We start from the raw sequence: 18,907 nt of genomic DNA, 5'->3' as shown, positions 1-18,907 counted from the left end.
TTGTAATTGCTCAATCAATTATGTTTCATAAAGATGCATTTTGTAACACGTGCATTTAACTTGTCTAGTCCAGGCCCTAAATTTTGAACAAAACAAACACAACCAAAGACTCTAGGAGTAAGAGGGAATGGAGAAAGAGTACGAAACAAGATTGAGAAAGGAAATTGACTTCCAAGGATGAACATGGGCATCCGATTGATGAGAAAACATGATATAAGGACAACATCACTCCAAAAACGCTTTGGAACATTTCAGCAATACTTTGAGCACCATGGGGTATATCACCAAACTTCTTGTTCTTATACCCCACAACAAAATGGTGTGGCTAAACGGAAAAACCGACACTCACTTGTAATTGCTCAGTCAATTATGCTTCATATGAATGTTCCAAAGCGTTTTTGGAGTGATGTTGTCCTTATATCATGTTTTCTCATCAATTGGATGCCCATGTCCATCCTTGGAAGTCAATCTCCTTTCTCAATCTTGTTTCGTACTCTTTCTCCATTCCCTCTTACTCCTAGAGTCTTTGATTGTTTTTGTTTTGTTCAAAATTTAGGGCCTGGACTAGACAAGTTAAATGCACGTGTTACAAAATGCATCTTCCTTGGTTACTCCAGAACCTAGAAAGGGTATAAGTGTTATAACCTCAGCTCTCATCGGTCCTTTGTGTGTTCTGATGCCACTTTGTTTGAGTCGGTTCCATTCTTCTCGAATGTTGATGTCCCTCCTCTTGCTCCTATGTTTTCACTTCCAATCCCAATTGAGGACCCTCTTCCTATGGTTCTTGTTCTATCTCAGTCACTGTTTTCTCCAGTGCAGGTTAATATTGAGAGGCCACCAATTACACAAGTGTATACTCACAGAAGAACATCGGCCCTTCCTCCAGTTCAGCCCGAGTCGACAGATCCTGTGGTTGCACCTCCTCCTTCTGACATTGATCTTCCTATTGCATTGTGGAAAGGTAAACGTAGTTATACATGTCATCCTATTTCTCATTATGTTTCTATTGCTCTCCAGGGTGGCGACAAGCAATGGAAGAGGAATTGTTTGCTCTGGCACACAACCACACATGGGAACTTACCACTCTCCCTCCTGGTAAGCATGTCGTTGGATGTAAGTGGGTCTACACAGTAAAATATCGTCCAGATAGTAGTGTGGAACGGTTGAAAGTCAGGTTAGTGGCCAAAGGCTATTCTCAATTATATAGTGCTGACTATACGGAGTCATTTTCTCCTGTGGCTAAGATTGGTTCAGTTCGGGTGTTGATTTCTTTAGCAACAATGTATGATTGGCCTCTCTTTCAGCTTGACATAAAAAGTGCCTTCTTACATGGTGATCTAGTTGAGGAAGTATATATGGAGCAACCACTAGGGTTTGTTGCTCAGGGGGAGGATGGTAAAGTTTGCCGACTTAAGAAGGCAATTTATGGATTGCATCAATCTCCATGTGCATGGTTTGGCAGATTCAGTGAAGAACTTTGGCATGAAACAGTGTCAAGTAGACCATTTTGTGTTCAACTGTGAATCAAAAGCTAGGAAAATCTTGTTAGTGTTGTATGTGGGTGATATTGTCATAACTAGTAGTGACAACAATGGGATTGACAGGTTGAAAAACTTTCTACAAGATCACTTCCACACAAAAGATTTGGGTAAACTAAAATATTTCCTGAGAGTTGAAGTTACAAGGTTAAGGCATGGAATTAACTTGTGCCAAAGGAAGTATGTTCTTGAATTACTTGAAGAAACAGGGTTGTTGGGTGCCAAACCAGTTGAAACACCCATGGAACCGAATGTTAAGTTGAGTATTGATGCTGGTGAAGAGTTTGATGGCCCTAGAAGGTATAGGAGGTTGGTGGGAAAATTGAACTACCTGACTATTACCCAGCCAGATATATCCTTTGTTGTAAGCATGGTGAGTCAGTTTATGCAAAAGTGGAGGAACTCTTGAGATAGAAGGGTATACAGATGCTGACTGGGCCAGATTTGTGTCTGACCGGGGATCCACCACAGGGTATTGTACCTTCCTTGGTGGCAATCTGGTAACTTGGAAGAGCAAGAAACAAAGTGGTGTCAAGAAGTAGTGCAAAAGCCAAGTACAGGGCTATGGCTCATATTACATGTGAACTAGTGTGGATAAAAAATCTTTTGCAGGAAATTGGGTTTTCAATTGACAGGCCCATGAGGTTGTATTGTGATAATCAAGCTACTGTCCACATTTCTTCTAATCCAGTCTTTCATGAGAGAACAAAGCATATTGAAGTTGACTGCCACTTTGTAAGAAAAAAGGTGATCAATTATGTGATAAATATAGCTCATGCAAGTTCAGGAAACCAGTGGGCATATCTGTTTACAAAAGGGCTGAGTCGGGGAAGAGTGAATTGCATATGTGACAAGCTGGGACTATATGATATATACTCTCTAGCTTGAAGGGGAGTGTTAGAATTGACAGTACAAGGGTAGGTAAGTTTTTTGACTATCTAATTAAGGTTAAGTTGTCTACTTTGTCTGGGTTTAAGTTGTGTGTCCCATACTTAATGAGGGACAACTTTGTCTTTTGTAATCTAATACAAAGAGTATAAATACAAAGTGGGTCGACTGAGAGAGGTGACTTTTCTTCTTCTCAAACCGAACCCTTTCTCCTTCTCTCTCTCTCTCTCTCTCTCTCTCTCTCTCTCTTCTTCTTCTTCTTCTTCTTCTTCTTCTTCTTCTTCTTCTTTTCTTACTTACTTCAGACCTAGGACTGAACTAGGTTTAATCGAATTATTCACAAGTTGTAGGTGGCATCCTCTAGGGCAATAAATAGGGGTAAAATCCCATGGAGATGTACAAGGGCAGCAGTTTTGCAGTGTGCTTGAGCAGAAAGAAATTTAAGGATAAGGAAAACAGTTTCAAGGTCATTATCATAATCAAGGTTGTTCATTGGGTCAAAACGTCAGATTTGTTTGTTCAATTCTCCATTCATGATAACCGCAGAAGGTGGAAAATAGTGGCTTAGTCTTCTACTGGAAAAAGAAATAATATGCTGTTTTGAGACCTCCACCATGTTCCTTCTATAAGCTGAATTTAGGTGGATGCAGCCTAGGCAATCCAGGGATGCCAGGGGATTGATGAGGAACAGTGCAGAGAATATAATTGCTTTATTTTCAGGACCAGTTGGCGCAGGAGACTCCACTAGGGCAGAGCTCATGGCAGTGCTAACTGGTTTAAGAAAAACAGATTCTTTGAACTGTACAAATGTTATCATTGGAGGGGATTCCAAGGTAGTCACAAACTGGTTGAAGAGTAATCAGGAGGGATGTACCATAAGGTTTTGTACTTTTTCCCGGTGTTAAATATTAATAAAATTCCTGTTTCATTGCTGATAAAATAACCTCGGCATTATTTGATCCCTTCCCTGTCCTTTTTTTGTTTTTTCTTTTTTTTATTTTTTTTGTAAATTGTTTCCATGAATTTTCTGTAATGAAGGTCTGTGAGGTTTAGTATCATGCCTTCACTCTTTCAGGCTTGTGTATTTGGATTCCCTAATTGTTTACCTAATTACCTGGTAAATAACTGGCTTTTGTTGTTTATGTAAATTACAGATTACCAGTTTACCACCCTGTACTTTGGGGTTAGTGACATTTATCCCCCCGAATTTTCAATTGCAACAAAAATCCCCCTAAACTTTCAGATTCAAACACTTTGCGCCCTCTCTGTTAACTGGATTGTTGGAGGAAGTTAATTTACTAAAATGCCCTTTCAAGATTCGTATGGGCAAGAGGACAACATTTCAAAATGACAAAAATTAGCAGAGCAAATGACACTCTCTCTTTCTCACCCACTTTGCTTCTAAACCCTAATAAAACAAATTGTAAGAAAAGGGCAAAATGGTCCTATAAATTAAGGGAATGATAGTTTGGGGATTTAGAAGTGTTTAACAAGCACTTGACAGTTACATGATAATCTTTTTCAAGGTTAACTGATGGAATGCTAATGAAGGGGGCAAATTGTTGGGGTCTGAAAGATTAGGGAGTCTTTGTTGCAAATGAAAATTCGGGGGGCTAAGTGTCATTACCCCCAAGTACAGGGTGGTAATCCATAACTTACCTTTTGTTTTTTGAACCACTTAGATCGGGATGCTTCACTTATCATATTCAGACCTGCATTTTCTGTTAAATTAATACTACCAATACTACCAGAAAATTTTGATTACCCGAACTCCGCTTTCAAGCATACTATTGATACCCTTATTTGTGTTCCATTATGTTTCTCTTTGCTTTCTTTCTTTCCAATGCAAGCATTTTCCTTATTTATTGGTAAGTATACCATTTTCCTACACACTCCATTCTCACTTGGTTTCAATTTTACATGTTTTCATTGGAACTGTATTGTCCACATGATAGTCGGAAGCAAAGAAAAGAAAAGCGCAGTTGCAAGAAGCCAAAAGGAAGAAAAATATTAAGAAGATAGAGCGTAAGATGGCTGCGGTAGCAAGAGAAAGAGCATGGGCTCAGAGGTTAGCAGAGCTGCAGAAACTTGAGGAGGAGAAGAAAAGAACCATGGATTGATAGATACTTCCTGGTGATCCTACATTCCTACTACCATTTTTTTTGTCTTGATTGAATGTGAAAACCAACTTCTCGATTTTTTTTCATGAGATCCATGTGTTTTTTCTTTGTTGGGTATTTAGGCTCTTGCAAGAACTTGTTACATCTTTGGTGATTAATTAGTTAGACACAAGACTTGTAATTATCGTGAGCATGCATTTATGTGCAGTAACATATGACTTCTCCATATGGTACCAGTTTGTTGAAATGGTTCCCTTTTAATGGTAAAGGAAGCAAAGCGCCAACCTCTGGTACAGTGGATGATTTTCTTCATTTGTCTTGTTCTTACAGGCTGTTACTGGGTCCTTAAGACTGGAAATGTTCACTAGCTGGTGGAATTGTTACCATCCAGGAAGGCTGGAATATAAAGAGAAAAAACAAATTTAAGAAACTTAGTGCTTCAAAACTAAGAGTTGCAGCACAGTTCTAATCCAATAATTTTTCTTCTTTTCTTTCCTTTCCAAACTTTCTTAACAGTTTATACTTTTCTATAGACATGTCTGCAAGTCCTTGTGATTTCATCTTTGCTGAGTCAGATTTCCAGACACATCAGATTTTGATCCCCATGTCCATGTCCATGTCCATGCAACACTGGTTTTACTTTTGCTCCAAGGAGGTTGCTGGGAAATCTTTTAATTTTTTTTCTAAAATCAGCTGTAAGTTATTTAATTATTTTTTCGATCAGCAGTTATTTAATTATTTATTGATTTAATCAGATTTTGATCCCCATGTCCATGTCCATGTCCATGCAACACTGGTTTTACTTTTGCTCCAAGGAGGTTGCTGGGAAATCTTTTAATTTTTTTCTAAAATCAGCTGTAAGTTATTTAATTATTTTTTTTATCACCAGTTATTTAATTATTTATTGATTTAATTTGTAGATTCATATTTTATACTTAATATACAATTAGATAATATTTAAGTTTAACTATTTATTATAGAATGTGTATACATTTATCATTTTATTTTGTTCCATATAGGTGATTCCTGGCCTCCTTAATTAAACTTGTCACAAGTCAGTATTTCAGTTCCCATTAGAACTGAAATATAGGTGATTCCTGGCCTCCTTAAGACTAAAGATTGTAGTTTGTTTTGTTAGGTATCTTCAATTTCTGAAATAGGTTTAATTTGGTCCCTGGACCATCTCATTTGAATTCAGTAGTTCAGAAATTGCCAGATTTAGCACATATAATAGCATGGGATCTTCAAACATTAGGTGGAGCTGCATTAGATTAGTCACCATCAATAATTAAAAGAAAAGAAAAGATAAAAATGAAGAGAAAAGGATGCAAATACTGCTTGATTAGCATTTACAAGGAGTCCCTGCTGTATTCTGTGAAATGTTCTTGTGAGTTTCTTGTAATCTTGCCTCAACCTAAGAAATTTCAGCAAAAGTGATTGGAAAGCATTGTCCTTTTACAGGTAGATCCTGTAATGGTTATGGCAGGGTCCTAGATGCCCCTGTGTTCTCCACATCAGCATTCCCTAGATCAAATCGAACTAAGCTTTCCTATTTATTCCCCATCTAAATTGCACTCTGCAAATTCAGATTCATTGCTGAACAGAACATAAAGTTGTGTTCCTGATTTCAGCTGAGTTCTAAATCATGCATAATTATGACTTAAATGAAGCACTAGTATTCTGCTTGGCAATGTTGGCATCAAAGTTGTGAAGGAAATGCATTTCATGAGCCTCATGATTTGTGTAATTGCTTCAACTTATAGCAGGTTTCCACGGGTAGGTCACTCGTTTGTATGACCTTATCCCCTGCCCGGTGGTTGGACCTCTAGGCTATGCGGCAGTTATGGCTCTTATGCTGATCCAATTTGCTATTTTACTTTTCGCCTTAGGCTGCATTTGTGTAAGGTGTAAATTCAAATTTTACACGATGGAAAAATGTGAACCAATTTAGTGATCGATGGAAATCGGGACCGGTTGATTTTGAAAATTTACACCGATCATGTTTGGCTGTCTAAGGTGTAAATTAAAAAACTATTTGATTAAAGGTGAACAAATTGGGTCTCGGCGGAAAACACACTAGAGACAGTGAGACCCAACACACCAGAGAAGTTTTTTCGCATAAAAACTGGGTATCGACAGAGCAACAGCTTCTGCTTTCACCGCTCATCAATGCTTACTGCCAGGCGTAAGCATTGAATGACCCCATCCAAGCAATGCTTACACAGTGAATCTTACAACGTAGTGAATCTTACGCAATGCTTCAATGTGTACACCGGCAGTAATCTTATGCAGTGAATCTTACGGAGTTGGGTCTCACCGCTCACTGATAATGTTGAATCTTAGAGAGAGAACAGGGGAGGCCGTTGGACAGAGGAGACGCAAGGTAACCGTTGAACAGAGAAAAGTAAAGTTTTACACCGATTGATGAAGTATATTAACACCCCTACCAAATGCCTGCAAAATCGAACTGGGGTGTAAGGTTTATCCCGGTTCTCATTTACATTTTAAACAAACGCAGACTTAATTATTTGAGTGATTCAACAGAAATTGTAAGAAGATGACATTCCTACTTTTCCACTAGTCATCTCACAAATTAGAGGATTTGTTGGGATTAAAATCTTGAAGTAAACAGATATTTATCAGCCATTTGGTGTTTATCAAGTTAACTAACCACCATCAAAATTAGGAGAATGATTTGTTTTCAAATTGACTATCATTTTTGAAGAAACCATTCATTTTCCTAGTAGTCTTTGGGTTTGGACAATTCTTTCATTATATCTACTTGAGGTTTAGGCGTGGGCTGGACCAAACATTTGGATTGGCTTCGGTACACTTTCCATGGTCATAGTGCAGTACGCTGTAACCTTACAAAAATGGTTACCTCATCAAATATGTCATGTCGTTTCGGCCATGGATGGCTCATGGCACCCTGTAAAAATTAACTCATTGTCATTCAAATTCAAAGGGTTATAAAATCCCATATGCTGATTTGCTCTACTCAATTTTTTTTTTTTTTGAAGCACTGTGCTTTGGTTTTGCACCATTCAAATAACTCAAGGGCCTCAAGTCAAGGCCAATAACCTAGCAGTTGAGAACTTGAGATGGTAACTCAGCATTGTTTCTAGAATGGAGACACAAGATTGAGGCCTCCAATCCGCAGTATGGCCAGTGGGCCTGGTTCATTTTGCTATGTCCCCATTGGTGTCTCTACTAAGCTGTGCTGAGAACGAACGACTAACCTAACCATTGAGATACCAAGAGATACTCCGCTTTAGGCTTTTGGTACCCATCAGAGAAAACAATTCTCATCAATCAAACAAACGTTTGTGTCACGATGCACTTAGTCTTTGTGTCCATTTGGGAGGGGCTTTCAGGACACGGCTTCTCACGTTCCAAACTGTGCCTCACACAGAAGCCCATCCAAATGGGTTCTTTGATCAAACGAAGGCTCAAAGTATCCATATTGAGAGTGTTCAACCAGGCATCCAAATCACGGTGGATATGATAATAGAGCATGCACGGGTGACCCTAAAAGTCGATATATATGAATTGATATATTGTGATACTTTTAACCTTGGATCAAATTATATATGAACTGATACATTGCGATATTTTGAACCTTGAATCAAACTAAAAGGCAATAGCCCTTTGATGTGATGAAGGGCAATATAATTTATAAACTTCATATATAATGTGGGGGCTCAAAGATATTTTCTTTTCTAAAGCAGCATCTCTAATGAAAGCAGAAAGCAGAAGGGAGTAGTAGTATTCCATCTGTCCATTTCTCCCTTTAGAGGGTTGCAACTTGCAATCATCATTGTCCTGGCTGTAGCACCGCAAGCAGGAATGACTTTGGTTGTGCAATAACAATTACCTCAACCCGGCCGCCTGATGAGTGATGAATCCTAGAGTAGGGGGGGGGGGGGGGGGAGGGGGAGGAATTAGTAGTTACAATGGACAACCTGTACAAACAGACTTTTGGAGGTTGGCATCATAGACATGGGTGGTGCTGGTTATCTCCACGCATTGTCCCATCAAAACCAAACCAACCCAGAGATGGGGACGAGACCCAGATGGGACTTTGGGAGTGTTCTTAAAATCAAACTCTCTCTCCCTCTCTATAGCTGGAAGGTTAAAAAGGACGTTGCCAATACGAAGGACAGCGACACAAGAGCTACCGTTTTGCAAAGAAATAAAAAGCAAATCTATTTACTCATGGATCTACTTATTTATTATCCATGTACTTTGTTTATGTTTATGGACCCACAATTCAATTGACAGGCTTCACCATGGAAGCTTCTCCTGATTTACATTACATCCACTCCATGAAATGAGGTCCAGTCCACCAGTTCTCAAGTGGACCCCAACCATGGCTGCTCTTCATCTTCAATTCCTTTTATCATCTTTCTCTCTCTTTATATATTTATAGGCAAAAGCAAAGAGATGCAGTTGAACTCTTAAGATGAGATGGGTGTGACAAAGACAGGCAGTTTCCTTTTCATCTTCACTGTCGGAAAGTGGACGATGTAATCTTCCTCAGCCACCCATCTGCATGCAAGCAACACGAAGAGGATCAGACCAATATAAAAAGACAACTTCTCATGGGATTACGTTGAGATATAAGCGGAATGGGTATGAGATAGAGAGATACATATATATCCACACATTATCCAATACCATGGCTGCATTGGTTGATGGCACTGAATCCCAACCCAACACTTCGTACCAAACTTTTTTGATATACACATTTATTAATTCGTACCAATCTCTACTAGCCTCAATCTTTTGGAGCTTAGCCACAGAATCTGACAACATTTTACATTTGGTCAGACATTAATTGCACTCTAGCTCAAGCTTTGTGGTTAGCTCAGCAAAAACAAATAACCCAGATTGATTTCTCCAATCTTTTCTTTTGGTAGATGAAAGGGCCTCATGTACTTGAATATGGACAAAAATTTCGACCGAAATACATTGAAATTTTAACAAATTTGCTTAAATTTGTTCAAATTTTTAGGATCTTCAAAATAGAAATTTCATCAAGTTTCAGAAAAATAAAAAACCATGGTTGTACCATCAGACCCAAAACACAAACCTAACTAGGCAAACTTCCCATCCAATGCCTACTAGATTTGATAATTGAGCCTCTTCGACCCAGACATCCAACCTTACATCAAACAATCAATTCAGACAATTCAAAGATTTAAACAAATTGCACCCTTTTCGTTTTTTATTTTTTTATGAAAGGATAATGGTATCTAGCAGGTTTTGGACACAAAAAAAGGGCCCAGGGTGTAATCCAGCCGAGTTGAGTTGATATATTGCACTACTCAAATTTGATCCAACTCTTACTTTTGAGACTCAAAGTCGAACTTAATTGAGTTTTATTTTTCCTATTCAAACTTGGCTCAATAAGATACTCAGCATATTCAAGTATCAACTTGGCTTGACATCTTGGCATACGCCAAAGAGAAGAGGGAGTGGTGAAATAGGGAAGTCGTTGCTAGAGTTTGGCATGTGTGACTGTGAGAGTGACAAATGAGTTGCGGATATATATATATAGAGAGAGAGAGAGAGAGGCTTTAGTGGGAAGGTGAAGATTAGCAGCGTTAGCTCAAAGGATAGAGGGCCGGGGTAGAGTGAAGAATGAAGCGAAGAACTAATAAAATGCAAAAAGGCAACCCTAAGTGAAAAGAATCATAAAATATTAATTAGCATAATATATTGAGTGTATGATAAATAAAATAATATTTTATTAATTACTCGATTAGGCTCATGAGCCACTAAAGTCGAGTACTACAAAACTCGATTTTCAACTCAATTAACTACTCATACTCGTTTCAAACTCGATTATCCATCAAATGAGATGGGGTTCTAGTAATTTCATCTTTCCCCAAAGGAATAAAAGGAAAATTTTGAATTCCAATAATAAAATAAAAAAGATACAACCATTCATTTCTTGAATATTAATTAGAAACTGTGAAAAACTAGTTAATATTCTTAAATTCCAATTGAAATATTATAAAATTCTGACTAAAATAAGTCCAGGTAAATATATATTCCGAAATGTTGGAAATTTTAAGTGAAATTTAAAAACAAGTTTATGGGCAATTGTTTTTATTACCTGAAACGGGTGACAAGATGATGAAGGAAAATGGAGACTTCGAGCCTAGAGAGTTCAAGACCAGGGCACAACCGCTGCCCTCCTCCAAACGGTGTAAAACAGTAATTATTGTTGATGTTTCCTCCTTTTCTCTGTCATAACAAAGGAGATTTTTAAAAGGAAATAAATAAAGACAAGAAAAACCTGTACAGCAGTAGACTGTACTCAGAAATCTGAAATTACAGTCACCTCCTAGTCTATTAGTAGCTCCCCTATAATTCTCATCCTACCCATGGATTTGGCATCAATCCACGGTCAGGAATCATTCTACCCCTAAGGTGGAACTAAGATTTCTAGGGTGGACTGAACAGTTAAAACCCGTAAACATTTTCATATTTTACAAAAAAAAAAAAAGAAAACAGTTAAAAAAGCAAAAAGATGATTTGGATACAATCACTCAAAAAGACCATGGCCATCCTATTTTATAATCACTACCTAATGCCAAAAGAAGACTTGCCACATGCTCCTCAATGTGGATGTAGAAGTGCAATGTATTTAACTGGTACAGATACAAAGTAAGCAACATTTAAAAACAAAGACCTCAAGTTCATTGCATGTGCAGTTCCACTCACTGGTTAATTTCTTTTGGGTGCTTCTCAACTTATTTTTATGGTGAGAGATGATGGATGATTGTGAAATTCAGGGCCCAGCATTAACAGTTAACATGACTAGTTGAGAATATGGCATGATCTTTCCACCTCAATTGGTTAGGAGCCAAGCTAAGGGGGTGACATGACCTCTCACCACTGCAATTAGGCAGTGCCTACTCTACTGTCTAAAGCCATCTATCTAATCTAACACAATACCAAATTCTGGTGGGCAGCTTCTCTCCCAATTCTACACCTCCAAGGATTGGATGCATTTAAGCCATTTGTTTCATTCTTAGTGAAGCACAATCTTTACTTTTCAAGATTCTGCCTTCTTTTCTTCATGTTTGTGTTTGTGGTTTTCACAATCTTTGTCCTGGATCATGCATAAAGCAAAATTGTACTAGAACTAAAAAGTCATATCATGATTTAGAAAGAGAAACCCATGTTTGCCTCCAACTTTTCCTCAAGAGTGTTCCTTTGGGTGTCAAGTTGAGGAATGGGCTTCGTTATTATTAATGTTCAACTAGCTCTTAGGATCACCCTCTGCCCAATAAAGCCAACCAATAAATGCCCACAAGTGAATTGACGGTATTGTTGCCATCATTGTCATCTAGGCTGTATGTGTATTAACCATTTTTGGGCTGCTGCATGAACCGAACCTTCATGCTTGCAATACTTAAAAGGAGAGAGTCATGAGATTAAAGCCCACCATTGTCCAAGTAACTTTTGACCACCAACCTTGGCAAATTGACATAAAAAGTGCACAAGGGGTTCTATCTGAGCAAGAGCAATTTTGATGAATGAATTAATTGGCTAGTAGAGGTTGGAATAGACAAAAAGGAATGAGATGGAAGTAATAAGAACTGATTCAAGTACCCATAATTTTAACAATAGATATGGCACTGAAGTTGGGACAGGTTCAGACAATGATGATAATGATGGTGATATTCTTCTTATTTTTTAAACTAATATTCAACAACTCGGCCATTTAGTTCTAGGTCTACTGCTTTTTTTGTTTTTCTGAAAGATTAGATTAGCACAAATACACATACAAATTTATACTATATAAAAGCATATGCTTGTCTTGGGTTCCATACTAGTCATAAAAGTTAAATCCAAATACCATTTTTACTTGCATAAGTGCATAGCATATTCCCTTACACTAGTAATAATTAATTCTAATAATTTGGCACAATTCTCTTCTAGTCCCCTTGCACTAAAACTTACCTGCCATCGCCAAGGATCAAATTGGTTAGTGTTCTCATAATTCTCTTCATTCATGTGAACAGAAATAAAGGAAGCCAGTACACACCACCCCTTTGGAATAAAATAACCTGCAAAAGAGCCCAGATAACATAAATGAAGTTCTGTTCATTTCTATTAAAAGAAGTGAGTGGGGTGGGGTGGGGTGGGGGAGTTCAATAACTCACTACAAAGAACATACCCTTGATTTCTATATCTCTGAGAACTTTTCTCCAAACACCATTAATGATGTTTGCCATTCTAAGGGTTTCATTAATCACCTATTGAGAAGATAAAGACAAGACAGAAGAGACACAGTTCAATTAATAACAATAGTGAACAAAGAAACGAATAATATCTACTGGATCTCTGAACTATATAGTTCCATCTCGTTCATCTCACGTTTTGAGTGAATGGCAACGACATGTAATCCGTCCAAGCATAATCTTCACCTAATTGTGTCTTCTGTCTTTTCAACTCCATGTTCTCCTCCTACCACCAAACACAAACAGAGCAAATAAAAAAAAAATCATGAAATAAGGCCAAATCATACAATTGCAGTAGGGTAGAGCACCATCTTAAATCAAGACAGAGGAGCTATACATCCAGGCCGACGTGGAAGTAAAGGCCCAATCAGAGATCCAGAGGATCTCTAACCCGGACCATAGTGGAGGCCCAATCATAAGGCAAGCTATAGCGGTATAGCCTATAGCCTATAGAGTATATAGTTAATGGTGATGACCCGACTATGAATATTTCGGATCGGGTTGAGCATCGCCCTGTCGGTCCCAGAAAGATTTAGTTATGATCCTTGGCCGACGATCCACCTAAGGGCTCGTACACTGGTCGGACAGTGTAGATACCTAGATTCAGACGGTCTGATTAGCCACGTGTACGGCTCAAGGAAGATTGGAGGGTGTATAGCAACCCATAACGACAAACAACCATCCTGAAGAAAGTACATTCCGATTCCATGTTAATTACTATTCAGTTATACCTCCTTGCGTAAAGAAGGTATAGTAAGCCAGTACACAACAAAAGGCATCAGAAAAAAAACGATATATAATAATTATCTAAAAACTTTTTTTTGTTTATTTTTTGGGATATGAAACCTAAAAAGATTGATGCATTTTAGTTGACGTGAACGTTCCTTCACTGTTCACTACGCCTTCACACGTGCCCGGGCCCACTGCCTTTGGATAGATCTGAACCCTAAGACTAGTGGGCCAACCATTTATCATCGTAACAGAGGGACCACATGATGAACGTTCCGGATCGATTTGTAAGTGGAGCCACGTGAATGTTCAATACTTCAATGTGAGATTAAACTTTTCCGTTAATAAATGAAATCGACAGCTAGTGGTCCATAGGATAGGAGAATAGTGTAGACTATAAAGAGGTGGTCCTTACATCTGACAACCGTCCAATCAAGATCGCACGGCGGTGGGGAACGCACCGCACCCATACTTAAATAGGGGCGGGCCCCTTCACATCTTTTTCCATCTCACTCGTGTGTATGTTCTTCTTTTATTGGAAGAATAGCATGGTAGTACGTCCATAATTAAAAGTCAAAACTTAAGAAAAGGGTTTTTTATTAGAATACCCTTTATATTTTTATAGATTTTTTAAAACACCTTTACAATCAATTTATTTAATCGACTTTTTATCAATAATTGTTTTTTAAACTACTAATATGATCACTTAAACTGAGTTTCAAATATATGATTATTTATTTCAAAATTACCTTTAATTCTTATATATAAAATACAAAATTGAGCAAATACAACCAAGTAACATGGTTGTTTGTGTCTTATTAAGGGCAAAATTAATGTTTTCATTTTTGTTTTTTCATTAAATTTATCAAATAGAAATTAGGGTCAAAATTATTATTTTCCACTGTTATCTAATTGAGGTTTGATTAAGTAAATTGATTGCCAACTACGAGGTGTTTTAGTAAAATCCAAACTATAGTATAGATTTATTGGGCGTTTTAATAAATAACAAAAAAATTCAATGTGTCTCTTGGGAACGTACACGTGGCACACAGAACCCTTGGATCAGATGGACCCGAAGGAATCTATTTCTTAACCGTCAGTTTAGTAAAGCAAACGTGATGTATTAGTATTACCACTAACTGCTTTAAAGCGAGGGGAGACTCGCTGAGATAATTGACTGCCAGTGTCATCAGCATGGGCACCGAGTCCTCTCCTGGGATCATCATCTCTATGATATTCCCACTGATGAAATCCAACGGTAGATGTTGTTTGTCTTCTGTTTCTCCTGCGTCACACAATAAAACATCTATTGCGTCCATGAGAGGACCTCTCTCATCTATACTCTCCATTCTCATTTTCCTCTCCTCCACAATCCTCTTCACCATCTTCAACAGCCTCTCCTTAGCCTATAATTAGAAAAAAAAAAGGAAGAGTAGAATCAGTATACAGAGAATTCACCAGTCACCAACACAATGGAGATCTTAACAATTACCTTCAGTGATTTATATAGCCTGGTTCCCGGTAGCTTAATCGGTAAGCAGACCAATCCTTTAATGAATTCTCCGAATTCTCTCTTCAGAAACTGTAAATCTTCACCTGGGCCAACGCTCATCAACACCCTAACCAATACTTGAAACGTAATCTGAGATACATAGAAGAAAAGTTTGATCAAGATTTGAAAGAAAACAGTGAAAATGAACAGAAATGAAGAGAAACCCACGTTTCTGGTTTCTTCCTGCATGTAAACGAGATCTCCATCCCTCCAAGCCTCCATGGCTTTGTTGACAGCATTCTCTATCTCTCGTGTGATTCGAACTTTGAGTTGAGGTGATCTAAAGAAGCCTCCGATCAACCCATGCACTCTCTTTTGTAGATTACCATTCATTTGAAGTATAGAAGATTTTCCCAGTAGTTCTGTGATCGATTTGGGGTAGAAAGGGACGAAGATGCTTCCATTGTTCTGTAGAATTACCTTGTTCACGTCTGGATCGGTCGAGATTATGATGGGCATTCCTAATATGTGAGATTTGAACACATTACCGTATCTGAGAATTGAAGAGAAAGAGAGATGATGATAATGAGAAGTAGTGAAAACTATAGAGTTACAAAACCATACAAAATTAAAAAGCAACAACAAAATCCCCATATGATAAACCAGAAAGAAGATCCCGTCACTGAAATGGAGAAAATCTGAGCCAAAAGCTGTGGTTTTGAATGTAAAATCAAAGAACACGTAATATAACCAACTTTTGGAACAAAAAAAAAAAGTGAAGAGGGAGACGTAAGTGGGAAATCTTTTATTCACGGAGGTTCACGTGGGAGACTGCTACTTGGCACTCTTTCTTCTTAAATTGAAGGAAGCAAGGAGAAAGAAATTATCCTTTTCCAGAGGCAGAATTTTCCACCTGCAGAAAAGAAAGATAGCTGGTGTTTCTTTTTCTTTTTTTTCTCCTATTTATCAATTTTTTTGTATCCTAGGTATCTCTTAAGTTAGTAAGAAGAAGAAGAAGTGAAAGAGAAAAACCAACATACAAGATTAAAGCAGTCTCTCCTATAAACTTCAAAGTTGAGAGGAAGAAGAAGAACTCACAGAGATTTGCGCTTTTCCATGAAGCTAACAGGTCGAGAAGTGTAGCCGGAGGCGATGAAATTCAAGGTCTCTCCTATTAAAGGCCACCCTAAAGTCCCTTTGGGAATCCCGGACTGGTTTTCTAATTGCTCCTTCTCCTTCTTCTTCTTCTTCTTCTTCCACCAACACCACCCGATAAAACCCACCAAAACCCAGAATGCTAAAACCAATTTCATTCTCAAAAGCACAAGTCTTTACTCCTTTCAAGTTCCGACTTTACACGTTTGAAACCCTACTTTACAGTGAGTCAAACGCTTAACACTCTTGAAGAGAGCCTGCAGAAACTCTTTTTCCGAAGGCCCACTAACCTAAATTTCCCACTTCATACAAATTCCTATATTGTCGAAGAGGAGGAGAGTCAAAACTCAAAAGACAAGAAATAAATGGTAGATTCAGGCTGAAATTGAATGGGTTTGAGCCCAAGAGTAAGACCAATCTCAAAGACTTTGTGTTATATTAATTGTTTGGCTGCAGAAAGAAAAAATTTTGAAGCTTCCGAAAAAAGAAGCTGCTATTCGTTCTTGGAAACTCGGAACCACAGAAAATGAGAGGAGAGAGCGAGAGTGACATTGAAGGAGAGATTCGGGAGATCTAGAGCTCGCAACTTTTTAATAAATGAGGAGTCTATTATGGGAGCAGCAAATGCGCCACTCTTATTCGTTTTGTCTTCACTCTATTCGGTAAAAAAGAAAAAGAGTAAATATCGGTCTCAACTTCGACTCTGCTGATACGCTTAAAATTAAAATATGATTTTTCGGTTTTGATTCAACTCCTCGTATAGGATCTTATACTTATTCGGATTGGGATCCGTATCTGATCCAGTGCAACGATTCCGGAGGTCGGAGATGCCTATGCATTCTCAATTTTAACAAGAGAGGTAATATCTCTCTCTCCTGATTCCCATCGTCCTGTCATCGTCGCTATCCACCACCGGGCACCATCCTATCGCGATCTATTTCATTTTACCGATCTAGGTAGGGTTACAGTAGTAGGACTAGGATAAAGTAGTTTCCCGGAACAGGACCCACCTGCAAAGCGGGTTAGGGTTTTGCAGCCATACGGGTTCCTTTATGTTAGGGTTATCCAAGGGTGCTCATCAAACCGTGGGCTTATTTATTAAAACGTAGTTTTTGTGAACCTTTTAGGAATGGCAAGGGCGGGTTTGGGCCGGGGATAAAATTAACCCCCATTCTGAAATTAATCAATCCCATCCCTGATTCCTGATAAAATTTGTCCTTCATCCTCGATCCCTCGAGGGAGATAGGTTTCCTATGAGGATCCAAATTTTTGAAATTTTTTTAAATTAAATTTATTTATTATAAATAATATTTTAAATATGTTTCAATATATATAATATGTTTAATATTAATAACATTTAATATATATATATATATATATATATATATATATATATATAATCGGGGTCGGGGTGGGGCAGGGACCTCAATCCCCATCCTCGATCCCGACCTGATGGGGTCGAGGAAGTTAAGTCCCCGTCAGGGATGGGGAAAATTGACATCCCTAGAACCCTCATTGACTCAAACAGTCGGATTGTTTGACACGGGAACCATCTAGGTAACCAGTTTCGTTTTACCTCAAACATGACCCTTGGCCAAAAGCCATTGAATTAGTGAACAACTCGCTGACCCAGATGGTCAAACCGTTAACCCACTGGACCAATTCAATGGGTTTTGGCCATTTTTATTTTAATCAACTTTTCATTTTTTTTATTTGGATGGAGCCATTCGTTTGAACCGGATGGTCAAACCATTGACTTAAAAACCGCTAGCTAGAACTACTCCAGTTCCATATTAGTTTTTAAAACCTTGACCAATAGCACTGGTTTTTGAAAACCGCAAACCAAAATTATTGATTTTTCGACTGTTTGATATATATATATTAACCAAAACTGATACTTTTGGTTTTTCATAAAAAATACTGGATTGATTAATTAGATTAACCAGAATTTTTTATTTTTCGGATTAACCATCTTACCCTTGTTCTTTAGCTTGGATTAATTGGGATGTATCTATTTTAGAGCTTTGGCGTTAAGTAGACCCCTTTCTAGATTTTACAAATTATAAAACTTCAACAAGTTGATATTAAATTTCGCCACTATCGAGGTTGATTTTTTTTCTTTTATAATAAACAAGAACTGAACAAACCCGAATGAGCCGGATCGAGTGTCGACTGGACCCGGACAGCGGAGCCACTGAGCCACACCAAGCTGGAAACCGATTGGGCTGATCATTAGGCAACATGTCTCGGGCCTCTCGGCCCACAGCTTCATTCGGATGAAATAAGCCTGTTAAAGATCACCTCTTTTTTTTATATCATTAAAGATTCACATCTTCCAACTGCCTTTTACCTCATTATATGGAGCCCCTCTATTAAGTAATAACTAACAACTACCGTGGAAAAAGATACTTCGTTAGTTATTAGTTTTCATTAATTATGTTTAAATGTTATGTTTTTTTTTTTCTTTTTTCTACAGCCATAAAAGGGCAAGTAACAATAAATTACCACTCCTTGAGGTCATGTTTTGCTTTGAAAGTAAATAAGAGAAAAATAGAAATGGAGGGAAAAGTTAACATTTCAACCTTCTGTTTCTCTCTTATTTTCTGTCAACCCAAATATATCCTAAACGAAAAAGAATCTCTTCTCACTCAATCACTCTTTAAACAATGATATTGAGTAATGACCAAAATTCTTGTTACTTAAGAGTAGCCTAAAACCAGCATAAAT

General features: G+C 37.9%; 1 protein-coding gene across 4 annotated transcripts; it reads right to left on the bottom strand.

The window, feature by feature from the left end:
• Positions 1-8,726: 8,726 nt before the first annotated feature.
• On the bottom strand, positions 8,727-16,788 carry ROT3 (Cytochrome P450 superfamily protein). 4 transcript variants are annotated; one of them, XM_010277228.3, is made up of 9 exons: positions 16,124-16,788; positions 15,254-15,578; positions 15,026-15,175; positions 14,667-14,939; positions 12,941-13,030; positions 12,741-12,819; positions 12,524-12,630; positions 10,668-10,798; positions 8,727-9,094 (listed from the first exon to the last, which is right to left on the bottom strand). In XM_010277228.3, the coding sequence occupies exons 1-9, from the start codon at positions 16,336-16,338 to the stop codon at positions 9,004-9,006; spliced, it is 1,461 nt and encodes a 486-aa protein (XP_010275530.1). In that variant the 5' UTR covers positions 16,339-16,788; the 3' UTR covers positions 8,727-9,003. The 4 variants fall into 4 exon arrangements, with proteins under 4 accessions (XP_010275530.1, XP_010275532.1, XP_010275533.1 ...); XM_010277230.3 differs by having other exon boundaries at positions 14,670-14,939; XM_010277231.3 differs by lacking the exon at positions 10,668-10,798 and having other exon boundaries at positions 16,124-16,746.
• Between the last annotated feature and the right edge of the window lie 2,119 nt (positions 16,789-18,907).

This window comes from Nelumbo nucifera, chromosome 1, assembly GCF_055504915.1.
Source record: "Nelumbo nucifera cultivar China Antique chromosome 1, China Antique-T2T, whole genome shotgun sequence".
Taxonomy (NCBI): domain Eukaryota; kingdom Viridiplantae; phylum Streptophyta; class Magnoliopsida; order Proteales; family Nelumbonaceae; genus Nelumbo; species Nelumbo nucifera.
Note: the sequence above shows the minus strand (reverse complement) of the source record. Positions and strands in the feature narration are given on the sequence as shown.